This window comes from Carettochelys insculpta, chromosome 23, assembly GCF_033958435.1.
Source record: "Carettochelys insculpta isolate YL-2023 chromosome 23, ASM3395843v1, whole genome shotgun sequence".
Classification (NCBI taxonomy): Eukaryota; Metazoa; Chordata; order Testudines; family Carettochelyidae; genus Carettochelys; species Carettochelys insculpta.
Window position 1 is genome coordinate 15,814,632 of NC_134159.1, and position 18,479 is coordinate 15,833,110.

Sequence of the window (18,479 nt, forward strand, 5' to 3'; positions counted from 1 at the left end):
ACAACCTGAGCCGCTTGGTGGGGCAGCATCCAGCTTGAACCTGGCACAGAGGTCGTGCCAGAGCTAGGAGTGCAGGACTCCTGGGTCTAATTTGATGTGTTAACTGTGAGCCCATCCTTCCTTCCCGGTAGCTGAGAGACTGTGACTAGCCCCAGGAAGACGGAAGAGCATGTTCTCCCCAGTGACTGAGAACGGGGAAACAATGACAAATTTTAACTTCAGCGCACTGGGTCCCAATTCTCCAAGCATCTCCGGCAGTTCCTTGCAGGAAATGTGTTGCTGCACCCATGCCCTAATTACTGGAGGAGTTACAGGCTCACTGGCTTGCAGACTGCTGTTGCCCAGCAATAGAAGAAACAAAAAAAGCAGCCCGAGGCTCCTGGAGACTGACTGAGTGTTTGTATTATACCAACAGAAACATTCAGGGTGGGAGAGCAGACAACGCTCCTGTCCCATCCCACCACCCACTTCTACAAGTTCCCCGTAGGCTTCTGAACACTCAGCCCTTCATCCTTCTCATCACAGCAAGAGAGGGCAGCCTCCACTCTTCCCCAGCGGCAAGGCGACAGGGAAAGCCAGCTGGCTGTTCAGCTCAGACAACCTACAGATGATGCTAGCAGCAAGGGGATGGTCTACAGCAAGCAGTCCTCCATCCAAGTGGCTGGCAGTCCCTACTAGCTTGCCCTCTCGTCTGGGGGCAAGGTGTAGTCAGTGGCAGGGGTTCCTCTACCGTGGAAGGTCCAGGGGCCAAGTTCTCTGGCCCAGGTGGGAGGGAGATTTCTTTGGCCAAGCCTCTGATGGAGGGTTTTCGAGTGGCGGGTTGGGGCCGCAGGAAGCGAAGCAGCTGATGGGGCAGTCTATGGCAGGGGTTACATTTCAGGGGATGCTTTTGCTGTGGGGCACAAGCTCTGAGGGGTGCTGGAAACACAGGATACATGTAAGAACCCAACGAGCTGTGAAACAGCCAGACTCCCACGACCGGCACAGAGATTGACACTTCACAGATGGCTGGAAGGTGCCATGAGCATGAACGTCTTTTAGGGTGTAGCACCAGGGCCTCTATTCTGCCAGGCTCTCCCTCCGCACTGACCCCCAGTGATTTATGTGAGGCCAGGTGTGGGAGGAGGGGTCTCCCGGACCAAAGCTGGATCGGGGCGCAGGGTACTAGCAATACAATACACCTGCAAAATCAACCCAGTTCCTGGTGGGCACAGGGCTCCCCCTACCCAGAGCTCTCTGTCTGGCTGGGGCTGAGGAAGTACTCACCACCCAACTCCCATCATTCACTCCATCCTGGGCACTTACCTTCCTCAGTGACCCCCAGCTGGATTTTCACCGTTTCGTACAAGTGGCAGTAGTGATGGTGGAGGTTACAGGAGTAGGTGCCTTGGTCGCTCTCTGCCACATCTAGCACGAGGGGAGGAGAAGAACACTTAAGAGCACAGTGATGGTTGTTTGTGGCTGTTTGTGCAGCTCCCCCGTTGCATGGCTGTACCGGAGGCACTTTTGACAAACGGGGCCATCGTTTTACAGCAGCAAGGAGCTGATCGGACAGGGCTGGGCGTGTGCACAATTTGGTCCCAGGTCACTAACGAGGATTGGTCGTTTGAATTATCATTTACATGACAATACCACCAGCCCAGACCATGGCTGTGTTATGCATTGTATATCTCTGTTCTAAGAGACCCAAAGAGCTTACAATCTGCATAGGCTAGACAGAGGGAGGGAGGGAATGAGCATGTTACAGGTGGGGAACTGAGACACATAGCAATGAAGTGACTCAACCAAAGTCACAAAGGGATTCCAGGACAGTGCTGGGACTGGACCCCAGCTCCCCTCAATCCTCGTCCTGGGCACTACCTATAAGGCCATTCTTCCCCTTGACACACCATGATTAAGCCTTTCCCAGTGACTGCAAGGCAAGCGTCTCTCGAACTGTGGTCACTTTCTTTGTGGTCAGACCACAGCATTTCCTGCATCTCAGATGACCTCCTCTGGCTGCCCTTCCCATGAGGAAGTCACAGCACAAGAGCATGGAGCTGCAGCTCTTTAGCAGCAATGGGAGGAGAGAGGATTCTGGCTCCTGGTACCTTGGATCACCAGTGAGAAGTTGCCATCTGTGAATGCGTTTTGGGGCATGGTTATCCTCCCTTGGTTGTAGGAGCTGTACACCCGCTGCTCCCCCGCCGAGTACATGTCACACAGCCTCTCCGCCTTGTAATCCCCATCCTGGTTGCTATACAAGTCCCAGTGGACCACGCGCTGGCGGTCGAACAGCCGGTCCTGGGTCCAGATCATGCGGTAACTCTTGCAGGTCAGGACCATTTGGGACCCAGCCACGGCGCTGACATTCGACACCGACACCACCACGCTCTCAGGATTCGACGCATCCGCTGGCACTGTGGGCAGAGAGAGGCCAGACTGGTGGAGGTTGACACGGCAAAGGCTGTGTGAATGCAGCAGGTCAGTCATGGCAGCATGATCTGGAATCACTATAGCTCTTCCGCTCCAAATCAAATTAACTCTTCTGCCAAAAACTACAGCCATCCCTCATGGAAAAGTCCCACAGACTGTATTAGAAAATTAAAGGCACTTTGTAAGGGTCTAGAAATGAAGAGACACGCTACCCACTTGTTCTGATACTCCTCTCCGTTCTGTGGCACCCAGTTACATCGCGATAGAACCCTGTTGGTTTCACTGCTCTTAGGATCTATAGGATTGTTCCATAGGATGTGTTTTGGGAGCAACGGTTTCAGGGAGGAAGGAGCAGGAAGGTCTGTGTGAGCCTTACAAAAGTCGAACTCCAATGCTGTAACGTGCATTTAAACTGCCTCCTAAGTCTCTACGTTTCCTCTCTGCTTGCTGTGTCCTCCCAGCACTCCCTTAGAGGTGATCTACACTTAGCACTGGCGTGATGCGCTGGAGGTTGATTGAGTGGGTCTAGTATGGACCTGCTAAATGGAATGCTGAGGGTGCCCTGTCGACCCCAGGACTCCTTGCAGCCGCGATGAGTAGGGGAAGCTGAACAGATGGCAGAGAAATTCGACCTAAGGTACATCGGCTCCAGCTATGCTAGTCTCCTAGCTGGAGTTGCATATCCGAGGTCGACTTCCTCCCCTAGCGTAGACCTGCACCTCGCCTGCTTAAATTCCCTGTCAGTCACTTCCAGGGAGCAGGATGTTTTTTTGCTGCAGCTGAACTTGATACTCCAGCAGGCCTACGAGCAGCAATTCAGAGCCCCAGGGCAGAAGAGTCAGTGACCCCCACTCGCAGACACAAGCTGTGCCTGCAAGGGCGTGGCCTGCCCCTGACATTTGGCTGGTGCTGCGCCTGTGCTGGCTGGTGCCCAGTGGGCTGCCAGCTGTGCTGCTGGCCATGGTCTTCTGGCACAGCCAGGGCTTCCACACGCCCATCTGGCAGGGCTGCCAACCAGCTCACTGTGCAAACCCACAGACCTTTGTCCAGCCCTTGCTCCTCCCTAAGCCCACACCCCGTCCTGCCCCTCCTCCAGGCCCCATCCTCCACTCGCTCCATCCTCCCACCCTCACTTTTTCACCAGGCTGGAGCAGGGGGTTGGGCGCAGGCTCTAGGAGGGAGTTTGGGTGTGGGAGCAAGAGAGGGAGGGATTCAGGCTCTGGGTTAGAACAGAGGGTTGGGGGTAGGGTGAGGGGGCTGGCACCTTCCTCCAGGCACATCCCTCTGGCAGGAACCAGGGGTCTCCACGTGCCTCTGCTCATAGGCACCGCCTCCACAGCCCTCATTGGCCAGTTTCCGGCCAATGGGAGCTGTAGAATTGACAGTCAGGGTGGGGGCAGGGCTACCGGGGCAGAGTGGGCCACTTCTGTGAGCAATGCAGAGCAAGAGCAGGTGTGTTGCCTGCCTTAGTCCTGCTGCACTGCCGCTGGTGGTGGCTGGGAGCCTGGAGGCCCATTTGTATCAACTAGGCCCATGGGCAACTGCCACCAAGCCTGGGCTCAAGACTTCCAAACCGGGGTGCTTGCAGTTAGGTGTGGAATACACACTGCGGTACCTAACTAGCCTGATGTGCACATGCCAACCCACTGGGGAATCCATGATTCCCAAATGGCTTTTGGACTGAGCCCAGAGCCTTCCCCAGCCCTACAGAGCAACACCCATAAAGCAAGGACCAGAAATCATCCCGTGGGAACCCCACAGGGCGACATTTAAAGCAGTCTGATAAAAGCCAGCCTCTGGCTCCTTGTAAATCCACAGAGAACCCTGGATTCTATCCAGCTCTGTCCAGATACCTCCACCTAAAGCTGCTCCAAGTTACCTACCCTCTCCCCTTAGTGCTAACCCTCTAGGGTTCAAAATTGGGAGATAGCTCTCCCCGTGGGGCTGGTCCCTCAGCAATAAATTGCCCACTGAATTCCAGGTGAGTAGGATCAGTTCCCATACTCCTAACCATCCTGAAACCGGCACAGACGAAAAAGGTGTCACTTACCTGAATACAAATAAACAACAGACCCTGTTGAAGGAGAAGAGAAAACAACGTTATTGACAAAGTCACGGAGTGACTATTAAATACATTCATAGCCAGCACCTCTCCTTTATTTTTATTATTGCATCCTTTAGCTCCTCTTCAATATTGCAGGGATTTAATATTCATATTGTGCTCGGGCGGAAGGCCTCACACACCAGCTGATCCCCATGGTTCAAGGCCCTTTACAAGCACCAGAGATGAGAAGCCCTGACCCAGAGAACTTCCAGCAGATGAAAAAATATGCTGGAGAATGGGGCAGAGACATGGAGTCAAAAACCTAGTGGGATTGGGTCATGGCTTTGCAGAGACTACCTGAGGCACTAAATTACATAGAACCCCAATGATCTGAGCTGGCTCCTCCTCCCACCTGGATTCTCTTCTGGTTGTTTTACTCCTGCTGCCTAGGACAAGGTGATCACTGGAAAAGGGAGCCAAGCGAGTTGGAAACTTAGCAGCTGCCGGCTTGCCTGCTATTTGTGGCAACTTCCAGAGATCAAACACTGTGCCTGCTAACCGTGCCTACATTGAAAGCAGTGGAAGAGACAGAGGGATTTCTCCCAGTCCTTGCATTCACCTTTTAATATGCAGTTCCAGCTAGAGGAGAGTTTATAACCCCAGCTTAATTTCCCTCGGTGGGTCCTATAGATGAGTAGTGGACAACCTGCAGCCCTGTTCTCAGGCATTCCCTGACCTTCCATCCCAGGCCAGGCACAGCAGTGTTCTCAGCCAGACTGCAGGCACACCCCACTTCTCAGCTTAGTCTCACAGCTAAGGGACAGGAACGTACCGACGGGGCCTGTTCCTTTGCCCTCACACCGCAAAGGCTGGCTTCACACAATGGAAACGAGGCCTTGTCTTTGACAGGCTTTTCTTCCTCCTCAGCCTTTTCTACCAGCTCCTCCCCCAGCAGCCAAGGTGAGGGGATGGGGGGATGTTAATGGAGACAAGGGGTTAACAGCTGCTGGCTTTTCACCCAACAGACTGGCTCTGTGCAGAATACCATGAGACAGTGGTTGGGTGGGGAACTGCTGGGCATTACCAAAACACCTGCCCTCCCACCATGTTCCCCTGCTGGGACAGCACATACCCCTGAACTAGCTTTGGAACATCACCTTGGTCTCTGGTTGCTTGGACATGGTGCTTTGCAGCGAGGCTGACCACACTGTGGGGAGATAAGAGACTTTCATTCTGCCTGGTGTGCGGTCAGCCAGGGCGAGGCCCTCAGAGCTGTTCCTTTGAAGCGGGAGGGGCCCACAGGCCATGCCCCCAGCCTTCCATCTGAGCTCTGCAATCTGGAAGAGGCAAATTCCTCCCTTTTCCCACAAAGGGTGTCAAGGCACAACTGCCCCTCTGCTGCTGCTGCTGCTGCTATGACATGCAGCCGGCTCCCCACAGCAATTCTAGGGATCGTGGCTGGAGCGCAGCAGCAAGGGAGGCCTGGGTGACTCATGGAGTTAGCAATGGGGTATGGAGTCTTCCCCTTCTAGGTCGGTGTGCTGAACCTGGTTCAGCAGGCATCTACGAGCAGCGCTCAGCAACCTTTGTCACCTCGTGGCACGTTTCAGCACTCGTAATTTCACCACACCCCATCTACATAACCCAATCCCCTCCCCCAGAGCCAGGTACCCCAGGCCCTGCTCCAACCCGGTGCCCTCCCCTCCTGCAGAGCCAGGCACCCCCAGGCCCTGCTCCAACCCGGTGCCCTCCCCTCCCCCAGAGCCAGGCACCCCCAGGCCCTGCTCCAACCCAGTGCCCTCCCTTCCCCCAGAGCCAGGCACCCCCAGGCCCTGCTCCAACCCGGTGCCCTCCCCTCCTGCAGAGCCAGGCACCCCCAGGCCCTGCTCCAACCCGGTGCCCTCCCCTCCCCCAGAGCCAGGCACCCCCAGGCCCTGCTCCAACCCGGTGCCCTCCCCTCCCCCAGAGCCAGGCACCCCCAGGCCCTGCTCCAACCCGGTGCCCTCCCCTCCCCCAGAGCCAGGCACCCCCAGGCCCTGCTCCAACCCGGTGCCCTCCCCTCCTGCAGAGCCAGGTACCCCAGGCCCTGCTCCAACCCGGTGCCCTCCCCTCCCCCAGAGCCAGGCACCCCCAGGCCCTGCTCCAACCCGGTGCCCTCCCCTCCCCCAGAGCCAGGCACCCCCAGGCCCTGCTCCAACCCGGTGCCCTCCCCTCCCCCAGAGCCAGGCACCCCCAGGCCCTGCTCCAACCTGGCACCCTCCCCTCCCCCAGAGCCAGGTACCCCCAGGCCCTGCTCCAACCCGGTGCCCTCCCCTCCCCCAGAGCCAGGCACCCCCAGGCCCTGCTCCAACCCGGTGCCCTCCCTTCCCCCAGAGCCAGGCACCCCCAGGCCCTGCTCCAACCTGGCACCCTCCCCTCCCCCAGAGCCAGGTACCCCCAGGTCCTGCTCCAACCTGGCACCCTCCCCTCCCCCAGAGCCAGGTACCCCAGGCCCTGCTCCAACCCGGTGCCCTCCCCTCCTGCAGAGCCAGGCACCCCCAGGCCCTGCTCCAACCCGGTGCCCTCCCCTCCTGCAGAGCCAGGCACCCCCAGGCCCTGCTCCAACCTGGCACCCTCCCCTCCCCCAGAGCCAGGCACCCCCAGGCCCTGCTCCAACCCAGTGCCCGCCCCTCCCCCAGAGCCAGGCACCCCCAGGCCCTGCTCCAACCCGGTGCCCTCCCTTCCCCCAGAGCCAGGTACCCCAGGCCCTGCTCCAACCTGGTGCCCTCCCCTCCTGCAGAGCCAGGCACCCCCAGGCCCTGCTCCAACCCGGTGCCCTCCCTTCCCCCAGAGCCAGGCACCCCCAGGCCCTGCTCCAACCCGGTGCCCTCCCTTCCCCAGGGCCAGGCACCCCAGGCCCTGCTCCAACCCAGTGCCCTCCCCTCCCCCAGAGCCAGGCACCCCAGCTGCCCCCTGGCCCCATTCCAACTTGACGCCAGCGACTCACCAGAGTTGCCGCTGCTGCTGCCACAGCCCCAAAACCACCGCCCAATGATCAAGGTGAGCCATGTTCCTCAACTAACATCATATATGCCATCATGTGCCAACAATGCCCAGATGCTTTGTACATTGGACAGACTTCTAACTCCCTTAGACAAAGGGTTAATGGGCACAAAACAGACATCAAAACACTCCAGATCCACTAACCGGTTAGTCAACATTTTAATGGAGTGGGCCATTCTGTTAACGACTTAAGAGTTTGCGTGTTACCGAAGAAAAATTTTCACACCACTATTCAAAGGCAGACAGCCGAGCTGTCTTTTATATTCAAACTCGGCACATTAACACATGGTTTGAACCAGGATGGGAATTTTCTGAGTCACTACAGGGGCTCATTTAGATACTTGGCTTAATCTAATTCTTGACCTTCCCCCCGCACTTCTACCCCTCCACTCTCTGATTTGCTCACCTTGATCATTTTTTTCTCATTTGTCCTCCTTGCTCACTGTTTTTGGTTCTCTGTGCCTTAAATATCAAGTCTGTTCTGGTCTGGCTATGGTCTGAAGAAGTGGGTCTGTCCCACAAAAGCTCACCTAATAAATTATTTTGCTAGTCTTTAAAGTGCTACTTGACGGCTTTTTGTTTCCAAGCAGAGACGTGATTCCTGCATGTGAGATCCCAGTTTTCTTGGATTACAAAGCCCGTGATGACACAGAACATTAATGCTCAGGCTTTTGTTGCTGGAAGCTCAGACTTAGCTTCGGGGTACAGGGGAATGATACTTTGCCTTTCTACAGCACTCTCAAAGGATTCTAAAAAGTGCTTTCCAAACATGGCCCAAACAAGCTTCACAATACTTCTACCGTGTAAGTGTTACTTTTACTGGGGGGGAAACCGAGTCACCAATGCTAAATAATAGTCACACCTTTACTGGGAATTAGGCAAATTTCCTAATTTTTTAACTTCTTGCTCATGTGCTAATGAGCTTGAGCTTCATAACCAAGCCCTGAAATAGCTGGGGGTTGGGGGAGAGGACCAATTAAAACATCTTCAAATCACAAGCTACAGACATTCCTAACCAGATGCCTGAGGTACATCCTTTGCATCAAATGGCGAGACTTGGCCACAAATGAGGAGCTTTGGAAAAGAGCAGGACAAGAACCACTTGACTTTGAAATCAAGAGAAGAAAGTGGGGATGGCTCAGCCACGCTCTCAGAAAACCCTCACCCAGCAGAGTCCATCAAGCTCTCTCATGGAACCCGCAAGGAAAACACCAAAGAGGAAGACCTCGGACAATGCGGAGAAGATTGACTGAGATTGAACTACAACAGACGGGGCGCCCTTGGGGTCAGCTAGAAGTTTTGTCCCGAGACAGAGTGAAGTGGAGGAGACTAGTAGATGACCTCTGCTCCACCTGGAGCACAGGGGTTTAAGTCAAGTAAGTTGAGAAGGACCAACTGTCCCAGGGCTGCAGTAAGTAGACAGCCACTGAAATCACTAGAATTCACCCCCATGCAGTGACGGAATAACTGGGATGTGGGCATATCTTCAAGTGTGACGGGGCATCATGTCATCGGGCTGTACAACAGCCCCATATCGCCATGAATCTGCGTTACGGTGTGATGATAACCAGTCAGGACAGAACGAGCTCTGAATCATGACCCATGCGGGGGAGGCCATAATGAGGCACTGCAGACAAGTGACCTGCCTGCCAGAGCACAAGGTCTACCAGTTGGTGCTGATCACTAGCTGCTCAGCCAGTGCTCACAGAACCTCGCCTGGCTGCTGCTTAACAATGGGTTGATTTGGTGCTGCAGGAGTCTAAGGGGGGCCATGGGAAGGCATTTATTTCCCCTTTCCCCCTTACAACTTAATGAAAAAAAACATGGAGACTGACTGCAGATATTGGACAGCTGACAAAGCCATCCAGCTCAGCCGTCCCTACCCGGAAACCGTCCACGTGCTCCGCTCCACATCCTGAAGTGTCCCTGAGCTAAAAATAGCAGAGCTGCCCCCTTTTCCTCACTTCAGGATTCTGTTTGGCTGGCTTTACCTACAGGCATGACCAGGACCACACAAGCTTTGAAGTCTGCTGCCTGTCCATCAGGGCGGATTGCCAGGGTGGGCTGCTGGAGGCTTGTAACAGGCCACGTGTGTTCCTCCAGACATTGCAAAACAGGGTTGTTCTGTGAAACAAAGCTGCAGAGCATGATCGTCTGTAAGGGCAGCAGCTTCCAGGAGAGAAAAGCTTTACATGGCGGCAGCCAGCTCCCCTTCCGTGCATTTTTTGCTAGACCAGCAATGGGTAACCTAGGCCAGTGGGTGGGCCACATGAGTGGCCCTCCTTCATCTCAGGGGGCCAGAATATTGTCAGAACCAAGACAGTCACCCAGGATAGGGCAGTTCTGCTAACTGCACTTACGTGCCTAGAATTCACAGGGTGCGTGGACGGAACCAGAGCTGTGCTTTAATTGAATGCAGAGGGAGCGCAAGGCTCTTCCAGTCAATGTTGTGTGTGATCAGCACACCCGCTGTCAATGTGCCCTTGCTTTCCGTGTGTGTCACGTTAGCAATAACAGCAGGAAAACAACTGCAGGAGCGGGAGGCGGATAAGGGACCAGCGGAACCTGGCAACTTTGTTCACAGGCAACAGCCAACAAAATGTCTTGTGAACCATATACAGAACCCTGATGGGCTGCAGATTGCCCCATCACTGTGTTAGCAGCTCTGCCAGCAGATCCTTCCCGAGGAGACAGAAGCCTAGTGGTAACCGGGCAACTGTATATCAAGATGCCTGGATTCTCTTCCCAGCTTTACAACTCACTCACCATACAACATGAGCAAGCCACTGTGCTGTTCTGTGCCTCAATGTACCCATATGTAAAATGGGTACAGTCTCCACCTGTGCTTTCCCAGGGATGTACTTTGAGCCCTTGGTTCTGTTACTCCTCCTGCCGGGCTGGAATACAAACCCACGACTGCTCTTGGTGCCATGGCACCAACTCCCTCTTCTCAGAACTGGTCCTGTGCACTGAAAGAGGCGGCTCTGCCTGCCTTGATCAAGGCTGTAGCATGTGATGAGGCCAGGAGAGGGAACAGGAAATGGAGACAAGGTGGCTAGTGTGTGGAGCCACTTGGGCAGGAGATGGAGGGGAAGGGGTTTGGGGGAAGACAGGTACGTCAGTGGGTAACTGAGGACCAGTTCATCAGTGTGATGAAAGAAAAGTGGCTTTTCACCCCGGGGCACTTCCCTGGTTCTGGGTCTTGGCTTGGAACTGCTTTGAGCTCAGCAAAGTCACAGCAGCCTGAGGCACTGCCCTGACTGACCTCTGGCCCAGATGGGGATGTGTTGCAGAGGCATTGCTCCCATCTGCCCTACCCAGGGAGTTCTCCCTCTGCCCAGTGCTCCACATGGCAGCCCTGCACCCCCTTACACTGACAAGGTTTGTGTGAAGTAGTCAAGGGGCAGCCAGGACCCCAGTGCTCCGTTTACAGCATTGTCAATGCGACATCAAGGGCCGCAAGGGCTGAGGGGTCCCTGAGGCGGAAGGGAAGGGCAGGTGGCCTGGTTTCCCTCGGTAGCCTAGAAACAGGATGGTTTTTTGGATGAAAGCTGAGAATCTGCCATAATACTACGTATCTGAGCACCAAAGCTGTGGCACCACAACTCTGAGATCAGGGTTCCCGCCAATTTTTCCATCCCTGGGTGGAATAAATTTTGTTGTGTGCACCAAGTCATATGTGGATGTCCACCACCAACCGAAACACTGGCTGCCCACTGTGGGTGCTCTGCTAATCAGCTGGGCGGCACCTGACTCTCTCCTGGGCAGCTGCCCATGAGCTCAGCTTACCGGGAACATTGCTTGAGATGTGGCCAAACTGTGTTGGCTCCTGTTGACGATTCTGTTTTCCGCTCTGACCCTTGTAGCTACACCCCCCAGCTCCATCCTCATACTACAGCATCAGCTCCAGACACAAGTGGGCCTGGCAAGAGAGTGGCTTACAGAGTATTCCACGATCATGCCTCTACGCTCGAGGCAAACACAGGGTTCTTCCCATGGGTTCCTCAGAGACTGGGCTGGCTGCCCCAATAGAAACTCAAAGGAAAAGCAAAATCTTGAGCGTCAGTGCATGAGAAGAGGAAAACAGCCAACATGTCAAGATGACTCTGTAAAATGTGCACCCAGGCTCTGGCTTCTACAATTCCAAGCCAAGCTTCTCAAATTAAAAAAAAAAAAAAGGAATCATATAAGAAATGGAAACTAGGACAAATTACAAAGGACGAATATAGGCAAACAACACGAGCATGCAGGAGCAAGATTAGAAAGGCTAAGGCACAAAGTGAGCTCAAACTATCTACAAGCATAAAGGAAAACAAGAAGGCTTTTTATAAACACATTGGTAACAAGAGGAAGACCAAGGAGAGGGTAGGGCCATTGGTCAGTGAGGAAGGAGAAACAGTAACAGGGAATTTGGAAATGGCAGAGATGTTTAATGATTTCTTTGTTTCGGTCTTCCCTGAGAAATCTGAAGGAATGCCTGACATAGAGAATGCTAGTGAAAAAGGGGTAGGCTTAGAAGTTGAAATAAGAAAAGAACAAATTAAAATTTACTTAGAAAAATTAGATGTCTGCAAATCACCAGGGCCTGATGAAATGCATCCTAGAATCCTCAAGGAGCTGATAGAAGAGGTATCTGAGCCTTTAGCAATCATCTTTGGAAAATCGTGGGAGACAGGAGAGATTCCAGAAGACTGGAAAAGGGCAAATATAGTACCCATTTATAAAAAGGGGAACAAGAATAACCCGGGAAACTACAGCCCAGTCAGCTTAACTTCTGTGCCAGGAAAGATAATGGTGCAGGTAATTAAAGAAATCATCTGCAAGCATTTGGAAGGCGGTAAGGTGATAGGGAACAGCCAGCATGGTTTTGTTAAAAACAGATCATGTCAAACCAATCTAATAGCTTTCTTTGATAGAATAATGAGCCTTGTGGATAAGGGAGAAGCGGTGGATGTGGTATACCTAGACTTCAGTAAAGCATTTGACACGGTCTCACATAATATACTTATCAATAAACTACGCAAATACAACTTAGATGGGGCTACTATAAGGTGGGTGAACAACTGGCTGGATAACCGTACCCAGAGAGTAGTTATTGATGGTTTTCAGTCCTGCTGGAAAAGTATAACTAGTGGGGCTCCACAGGGGTCTGTTTTAGGACCGGTTCTGTTCAATATCTTCATTAACGATTTAGATATTGACATAGAAAGTACACTTATTAAGTTTGCAGATGATACCAAGCTGGGAGGGGTTGCAACTTCTTTGGAGGATAGGGTCATAATTCAAAAGGATCTGGATAAACTGGAGAAATGGGCTGAGGTAAATGGATGAAGTTTAATAAGGACAAATGCAAAGTGCTCCACTTAGGAAGGAACAATCAGTGTCACACATACAGAATGGGAAAGGATTGCCTAGGAATGAGTACAGCAGAAAGGGATCTAGGGGTTGTAGTGGACCACAAGCTAAATATGAGTCAACAGTGTGATGCTGTTGCAAAAAAAGCAAACATGATTCTAGGATGCATTAACAGGTGTGTTGTGAACAAGACACGAGAAGTCATTCTTTGGCTCTCCTCTGCGCTGGTTAGGCCTCAGCTGGAGTATTGTGTCCAGTTCTGGGCACCGCAGTTCAGGAAGGATGTGGGGAAATTGGAGAGGGTCCAGAGGAGAGCAACGAGAATGATCAAAGGTCTAGAGAACGTGACCTATGAAGAAAGGCTGAAAGAATTGGGCTTGTTTAGTTTGGAAAAGAGAAGATTGAGGGGGGACATGATAGCAGTTTTCAGGTATCTAAAAGGGTGTCATAAGGCAGAGGGAGGGAACTTGTTCTTCCTTGCCTCTGAGGATAGAACAAGAGGCAATGGACTTAAATTGCAGCAGGGGAGGTTCAGGTTGGACATTAGGAAAAAGTTCCTAACTGTCAGGGCGATCAAACACTGGAATGAATTGCCAAGGGAGGTGGTAGAATCTCCATCACTGGAGCTATTTAAGAAGAGGTTAGACAGATGGCTTTCAGGGATGGTCTAGAAAGTGCTTGGTCCTGCCATGAGGGCAGGGGGCTGGACTCGATGGCCTCTCGAGGTCCCTTCCAGTCCTACTCTTCTATGATTCTATGAAATAGGCCGAGAAGGAACAGGACCCAAAGCTCGAAGGAACGAGGGATGTCCCACATGGACGCTGCTCCTCAGGCTGCCTCCTCTGCCTGGCCCAGCTAGGAAACCACCTCTCCTGACACAAAAAACACCAGCACTGTTTCAGGTGGGAGGCGCCTGGGACACAGAGGAGAGACGGTGGCTCTGCCCAGCAGGCTGGGCCCAGAGCTGGGACTGCCTGCTCATCTGAACTCCCAGCACGCTGTTCAACGCATGGCTATAGAGGATGAAAGGTGACATCAAGGCCGAGGGGAGCCAGAAACCCAGCTGACGTCACAGCATGCAGCATGAATGGGGCTATCTGCAGGTGTCTTCATTACAGGGTCCCGGGTACACACCCAAGGGCCCAACTCTGATCCCAGCCCTAGGAAAGCCAGCAAGAGCTTTGCCATTGACGCCAGCAGGTGCTGGCTCAGGCACAGAGGGAGTGGTGCTTTAGCAAACAAGCAGCACTGCTCAAAGCCATGGGCCGCTCGAGAAGCGAGGTACTCTCCTTACACCTGAACCCCTTCTGACACCCCTCTCCCAGGCCAGAATCCCCTCCTACACTCCCACCCGCTCCTGGATCCTGCCCACAACCCCCACCCAAACAACACACCCTCTGCTGCACCTTGGTCCCCTACCCAGCTCCCTTCTGCACCCCGCCTCCATCCTAGATCCCCCTCCATAGACAAGTGCAACCCTTGACCACTTACCAAAATCTTGGAGTGACCTCCTGCCCTGCATCAAAAACAACTGATCCAGGCTATAGTCTGGTTCAGCTTCCAAGCACAACACAACTGGTGATGAGCAAGGTGTTGTTATCGCTCCTAACTGAGCCCTGGAGAGATGCAGGCCAGGGCTTTGGAAAGTGGACACTTCTCCTTGGGGCCTTGGTTTTCGGATGCCCTGTTTGGGGCACCTTGGGCCCAATTTGCAGAAGCATTAGCCCCTGCAGCATCCAGGCACTTGGGCTGGAGTTGCGGGTGTTCTGCAGCACTGGGAGCCAGGCCCTAGGTGTTCCCAGGTGGGTGTCCTAAAAATCGGACATGCCCAAAAACGAGTGCTTCCACCTACTGCCGAGCCAGGATGTCTGTCTCTCAGACCCTAATCCAACCATCTAACCATCAGCACTCCCTGGGGTGCTGGCTGGAGGTCTGCACAGGTGTCCAAGAGCGCACCACCTCTTTCCAGCTGGGAGTGCTCTGCACTGGCCATTGAACTGGTCTGCACTGACAAAAAAGGAGCGGTGCCTCGTCCTGCTGAAGGGGGGGCAGCATCGGGGGTGAGTGGGTGGTGGATCAGGCCCCCTCAGGTGATCAGGCTTACTCAAAACCAGGAGTTTTTTAAAAAAATTAAAACTATGTGAAAATACCAACTTCCTTGTTCTCCCTTGCCGGGGCCCCTCCACCAGCACTTTTAAGAGCTTCCCTAGAGCTGTTTCCCTGTCAGTGCAAACGTACCCGAGGCTGTCACTGAGTTAAGGTCATGCTTCGAAAATGGGAGCAACTTCACTATGGCTTATCCTGCCGGCGTGTAGCAGCACGAGGCGCACAGAATAGCTTGGATTAGTTCTGGGTACAGCTTCATTTGTCAGCTACTGTCCTCTCTGCCCTTTTTCAAGCACCTGGTTGGGACATCAGTAAGTAATGTGAGTGCTTTGTGGTGTAATGGCTACCCACACTGCAACCCTGCTCCTCCTATCTCCTGTGGGCCAGGGAGTGAAAGACCAAGGCTGGATGCAGAGTGAAGATCCCTCACTGGGAGCCACCCGAGTGCTAAGCAAGCCCTGGCACTGGTGCTCTTTTAAGCCTCATTTTTTTAAAATAAATGCCCATAGAATGTAATTTCTCAACAGCAGTTTTTTGTTCTTGCTTTGAGAGGGATTTTGGGACTCCCACAAGCTTCCCCAGACACCCAGTTCCAACCCCTTCCCTCCAGTGGGAAAACGCCCGTTGGACGGGAGAGACACCAAAATACGCAGCCTCGGCAAAAAGGAAAACATCCTTCAGCCGCACAAGAAGCTCGGTCAGCATTTGCCAGGCACCCTCCTGGCTGCTCTGCACATGGGGCCCCTCACAGGCAGCTCGGAGACGCGCTTCACTTTGTAAACACTTATTGGCCTTGTGCGCATTTCCTTGGCCTGCGGCCTGCCCAGCAAAGCCCTTCGGAATGGAGCCGGTCTTTCCCCAGGAGAGGACCGCTCGAGGGTGAAGATCAGAACCTCATCCCAACAAAGACTAAAGGAACCAGATTTCTCTCCCTCCCCTCCCCCCGCCATCTTTATTTTTATGGGAATTTGGTGGACTCTGCTGGGACGGGAAAGATCTTTGATGGGTTACAACACCACCGCTGGCACTGCCTCTGCAAACAACCCAAACATTTCCTCCTGATGGATGTGCTGGAGCAGGTTCAGCGGAGGGCAACAAAAATGATTAAGGGGTTGGAGCACAAGACCTATGAGGAGAGGCTGAGGGATTTGGGCTTGTTTAGTTTACAGAAGAGAAGACTGAGGGGTGATTTAATAGCAGCCTTCAACTTCCTAAAGGGGAGCTCTAAAGAGGAGGGTGAGAAACTGTTCTCAGTGGTGAGCGATGGCAGAACAAGGAGCAATGGGCTGAAGTTACAGAAGGAGAGGAGCAGGTTGGATATTAGGAAAAACTACTTCCCCAGGCGGGTGGTGAAGCACTGGAACGCGTTGCCTAGAGAGGTGATGGATTCTCCATCCCTCAAGGTTTTTAAGTCCCGGCTTGACAGGGTCCTGGCTGGGATGACTTAGTGGGGGTTGATCCTGCCTGAAGCAGGGGGCTGGACTAGATGACCTCCTGAGGTCCCTTCCAGCCCTAGGATTCTACAAGCAGCAGCACCACCTGCCCTTCCTGTCTCACATGCTCCTGAAAGCAGCTGAACGGTGATGAGGAAGTGGTGGGGTCCAATCCCCCAATTCTGCCAGTGCTTCCCAGACATCACATGTACCAACCCTTCCAGCTCCGGTCACCGATCCCCACACAGCTCTCCACCATCTCAGTCTCGAGCTGCACCACAGCCTTTGATTCTGATGCTGAATTCCTCAGCCCTGCCAGTGCCCCGCAGTCCTCACCTGCAGCCTTCCCAGCCTGAACCACACCCCAAGGCATTGCAAACAGTGGCTGGCTTGGTGAGGCGGAAAATATCCACCAGGGACCAGACTGAGGACAAACAAACTTCATTCGCTTGTGACCGGAGGGAGCTAGGAAGGGCTCCTGCAGGGGGGGCCCAGTCACTGGCTAATGTGGTCCTTTGAATTTGTGCAGTTGGGGGGATAAAACTGCCCAAAAGAACTTGTGTGCACATTCCCTTCAGAAACTGAGCTGCGCTGTGCCTTGGGAGGAGCCAGCCTTGCTCAAACCCAGCTCTCCTCAGAGGAGAAGGCATTGAGGGAGGGAGGTCTGGGTTGTGTGGCACCAGCTGCTGCTTTCGGGGGAACTTCTCTGTGCCCACGAATCTTTTCACTTCACTAGAGCCTTCCCGCTGAGGCCCCCTCTCCCGGCGTTCTCGGTCTGCCACTGACCCTCCCCCGGAAACTTTGCAACATGGGAAACAGCATAAACAGTTCCCCATTTCTATAATTGCCCCCCAGTCATCCTCCCCCACATCCTCCACCCTCCCCCAGGACATCAGTTGAAACCTGCTTTTGCCTGAGCCCCAAATCATTTCTAATATAACCCCCCCACGCACACACCTGGCCCAGAATAACTGGGCTGCCTGCTCCTGCCTTAGGTCGATAGCACTAAGTCACCTGAGAGCAAGTGATTGGGAGCGTTTGAAAGCTTTGGGCCAATGCCAGGCTACATTCTTCTGCAGAACAAGACAATCAGCAACAAAGCAAACAAAGCAAACGCAAGAACAGAGATAATGACCCAGAACATCCTCTGATCTACCTCAGCTTCCCCATATTCCTTCCCCAGCAAAGCCAAGAGAAATCCCTTTTCCCCATCCAAACCTCCCTCCCCAACCCACACACACTCCAGAAAACAACCAGTACAAGAATCTAAACTACGACACTGATGGGACAGAGCTAGGCCCTGTCGCCCACCCAAAAACTCAGAGCCCCCATTCTCTCTGGAGGCAAGACAGACGCACCGCACTGATGCTGCTCAGTTAGAAGCTTACTTTGCAGAAGCAAAAGCTGCCACAGCAGAAGTGTTGCTATTTGCTCCATTTCTTCAGCCTCTGCGAGTCTCTCTCTTTCTTGCTCTCGCTCCAGAAAAACAAGTCGAAGTTGTTTTTTTTAACCCCAAAACACTATGACCTCATCAAAGTCCAGCCGGGGAGCCAGGGACAGCGGTGCAGATTCTTACAGAATTACTCCACCTACAATTTCTAACACCCACCTCCCCTCTGCGCGCACCCCCCCACGAACACACTCTCTCCACCTCCTTCCCTGCTTCCTGCTCAGCTCCTCCAGAACACGCGCTCTCTCTGGCCCCCTTGGGTCCTGCTACTCTGCTCCCTGACTTTGATCACCAACTCTTATCTGCTGACATTGGCGGGTCCCACGCAGCCTCCGGGCTCCAAAACCCAGCCCCCTCCACCACTTCGCTTTGGGGTATGGAATTCATTTGCCTTGCCCAGTTTACTGGATCCAGCTGTTCCTCCCTCTTCTTTGACGCTCCTCCAGCTGTCGGCCGGGGCGGGGTTTATTTATTTATTTATTCCGCCGTCGTGGTTTTTCGAGCTGGATCGCCTCAGCTGGTTTTACTTAAAAAACAAGCCTCGGAGGATGACTTAGGAAACAATGGTGACTTGTATTCCAAGCGGTGGAGGCAAAACAAGCTAAACTCTAAGTATCCCTCCCCCCCATCAAAA

General features: G+C 53.5%; 1 protein-coding gene across 2 annotated transcripts in view; it reads right to left on the bottom strand.

Annotated features, from left to right (window-relative positions):
* MXRA8 (matrix remodeling associated 8) overlaps positions 1 to 17,964 on the bottom strand; it is a 50,925-nt gene extending 32,961 nt beyond the window's left edge. The window contains exons 1-4 of one of the 2 annotated variants that reach the window (XM_074975533.1): positions 17,784 to 17,964; positions 4,466 to 4,489; positions 2,091 to 2,399; positions 1,306 to 1,407 (exon numbers count right to left, since the gene is read on the bottom strand). In XM_074975533.1, the coding sequence (XP_074831634.1) occupies positions 1,306 to 1,407; positions 2,091 to 2,399; positions 4,466 to 4,489; positions 17,784 to 17,832 (484 nt within the window). In that variant the 5' untranslated portion in view covers positions 17,833 to 17,964. Of the gene's footprint in view, positions 1 to 1,305; positions 1,408 to 2,090; positions 2,571 to 4,465; positions 4,490 to 17,783 lie in introns of both variants that reach the window. The other variant, XM_074975532.1, reaches the window with a different exon arrangement.
* Between the last annotated feature and the right edge of the window lie 515 nt (positions 17,965 to 18,479).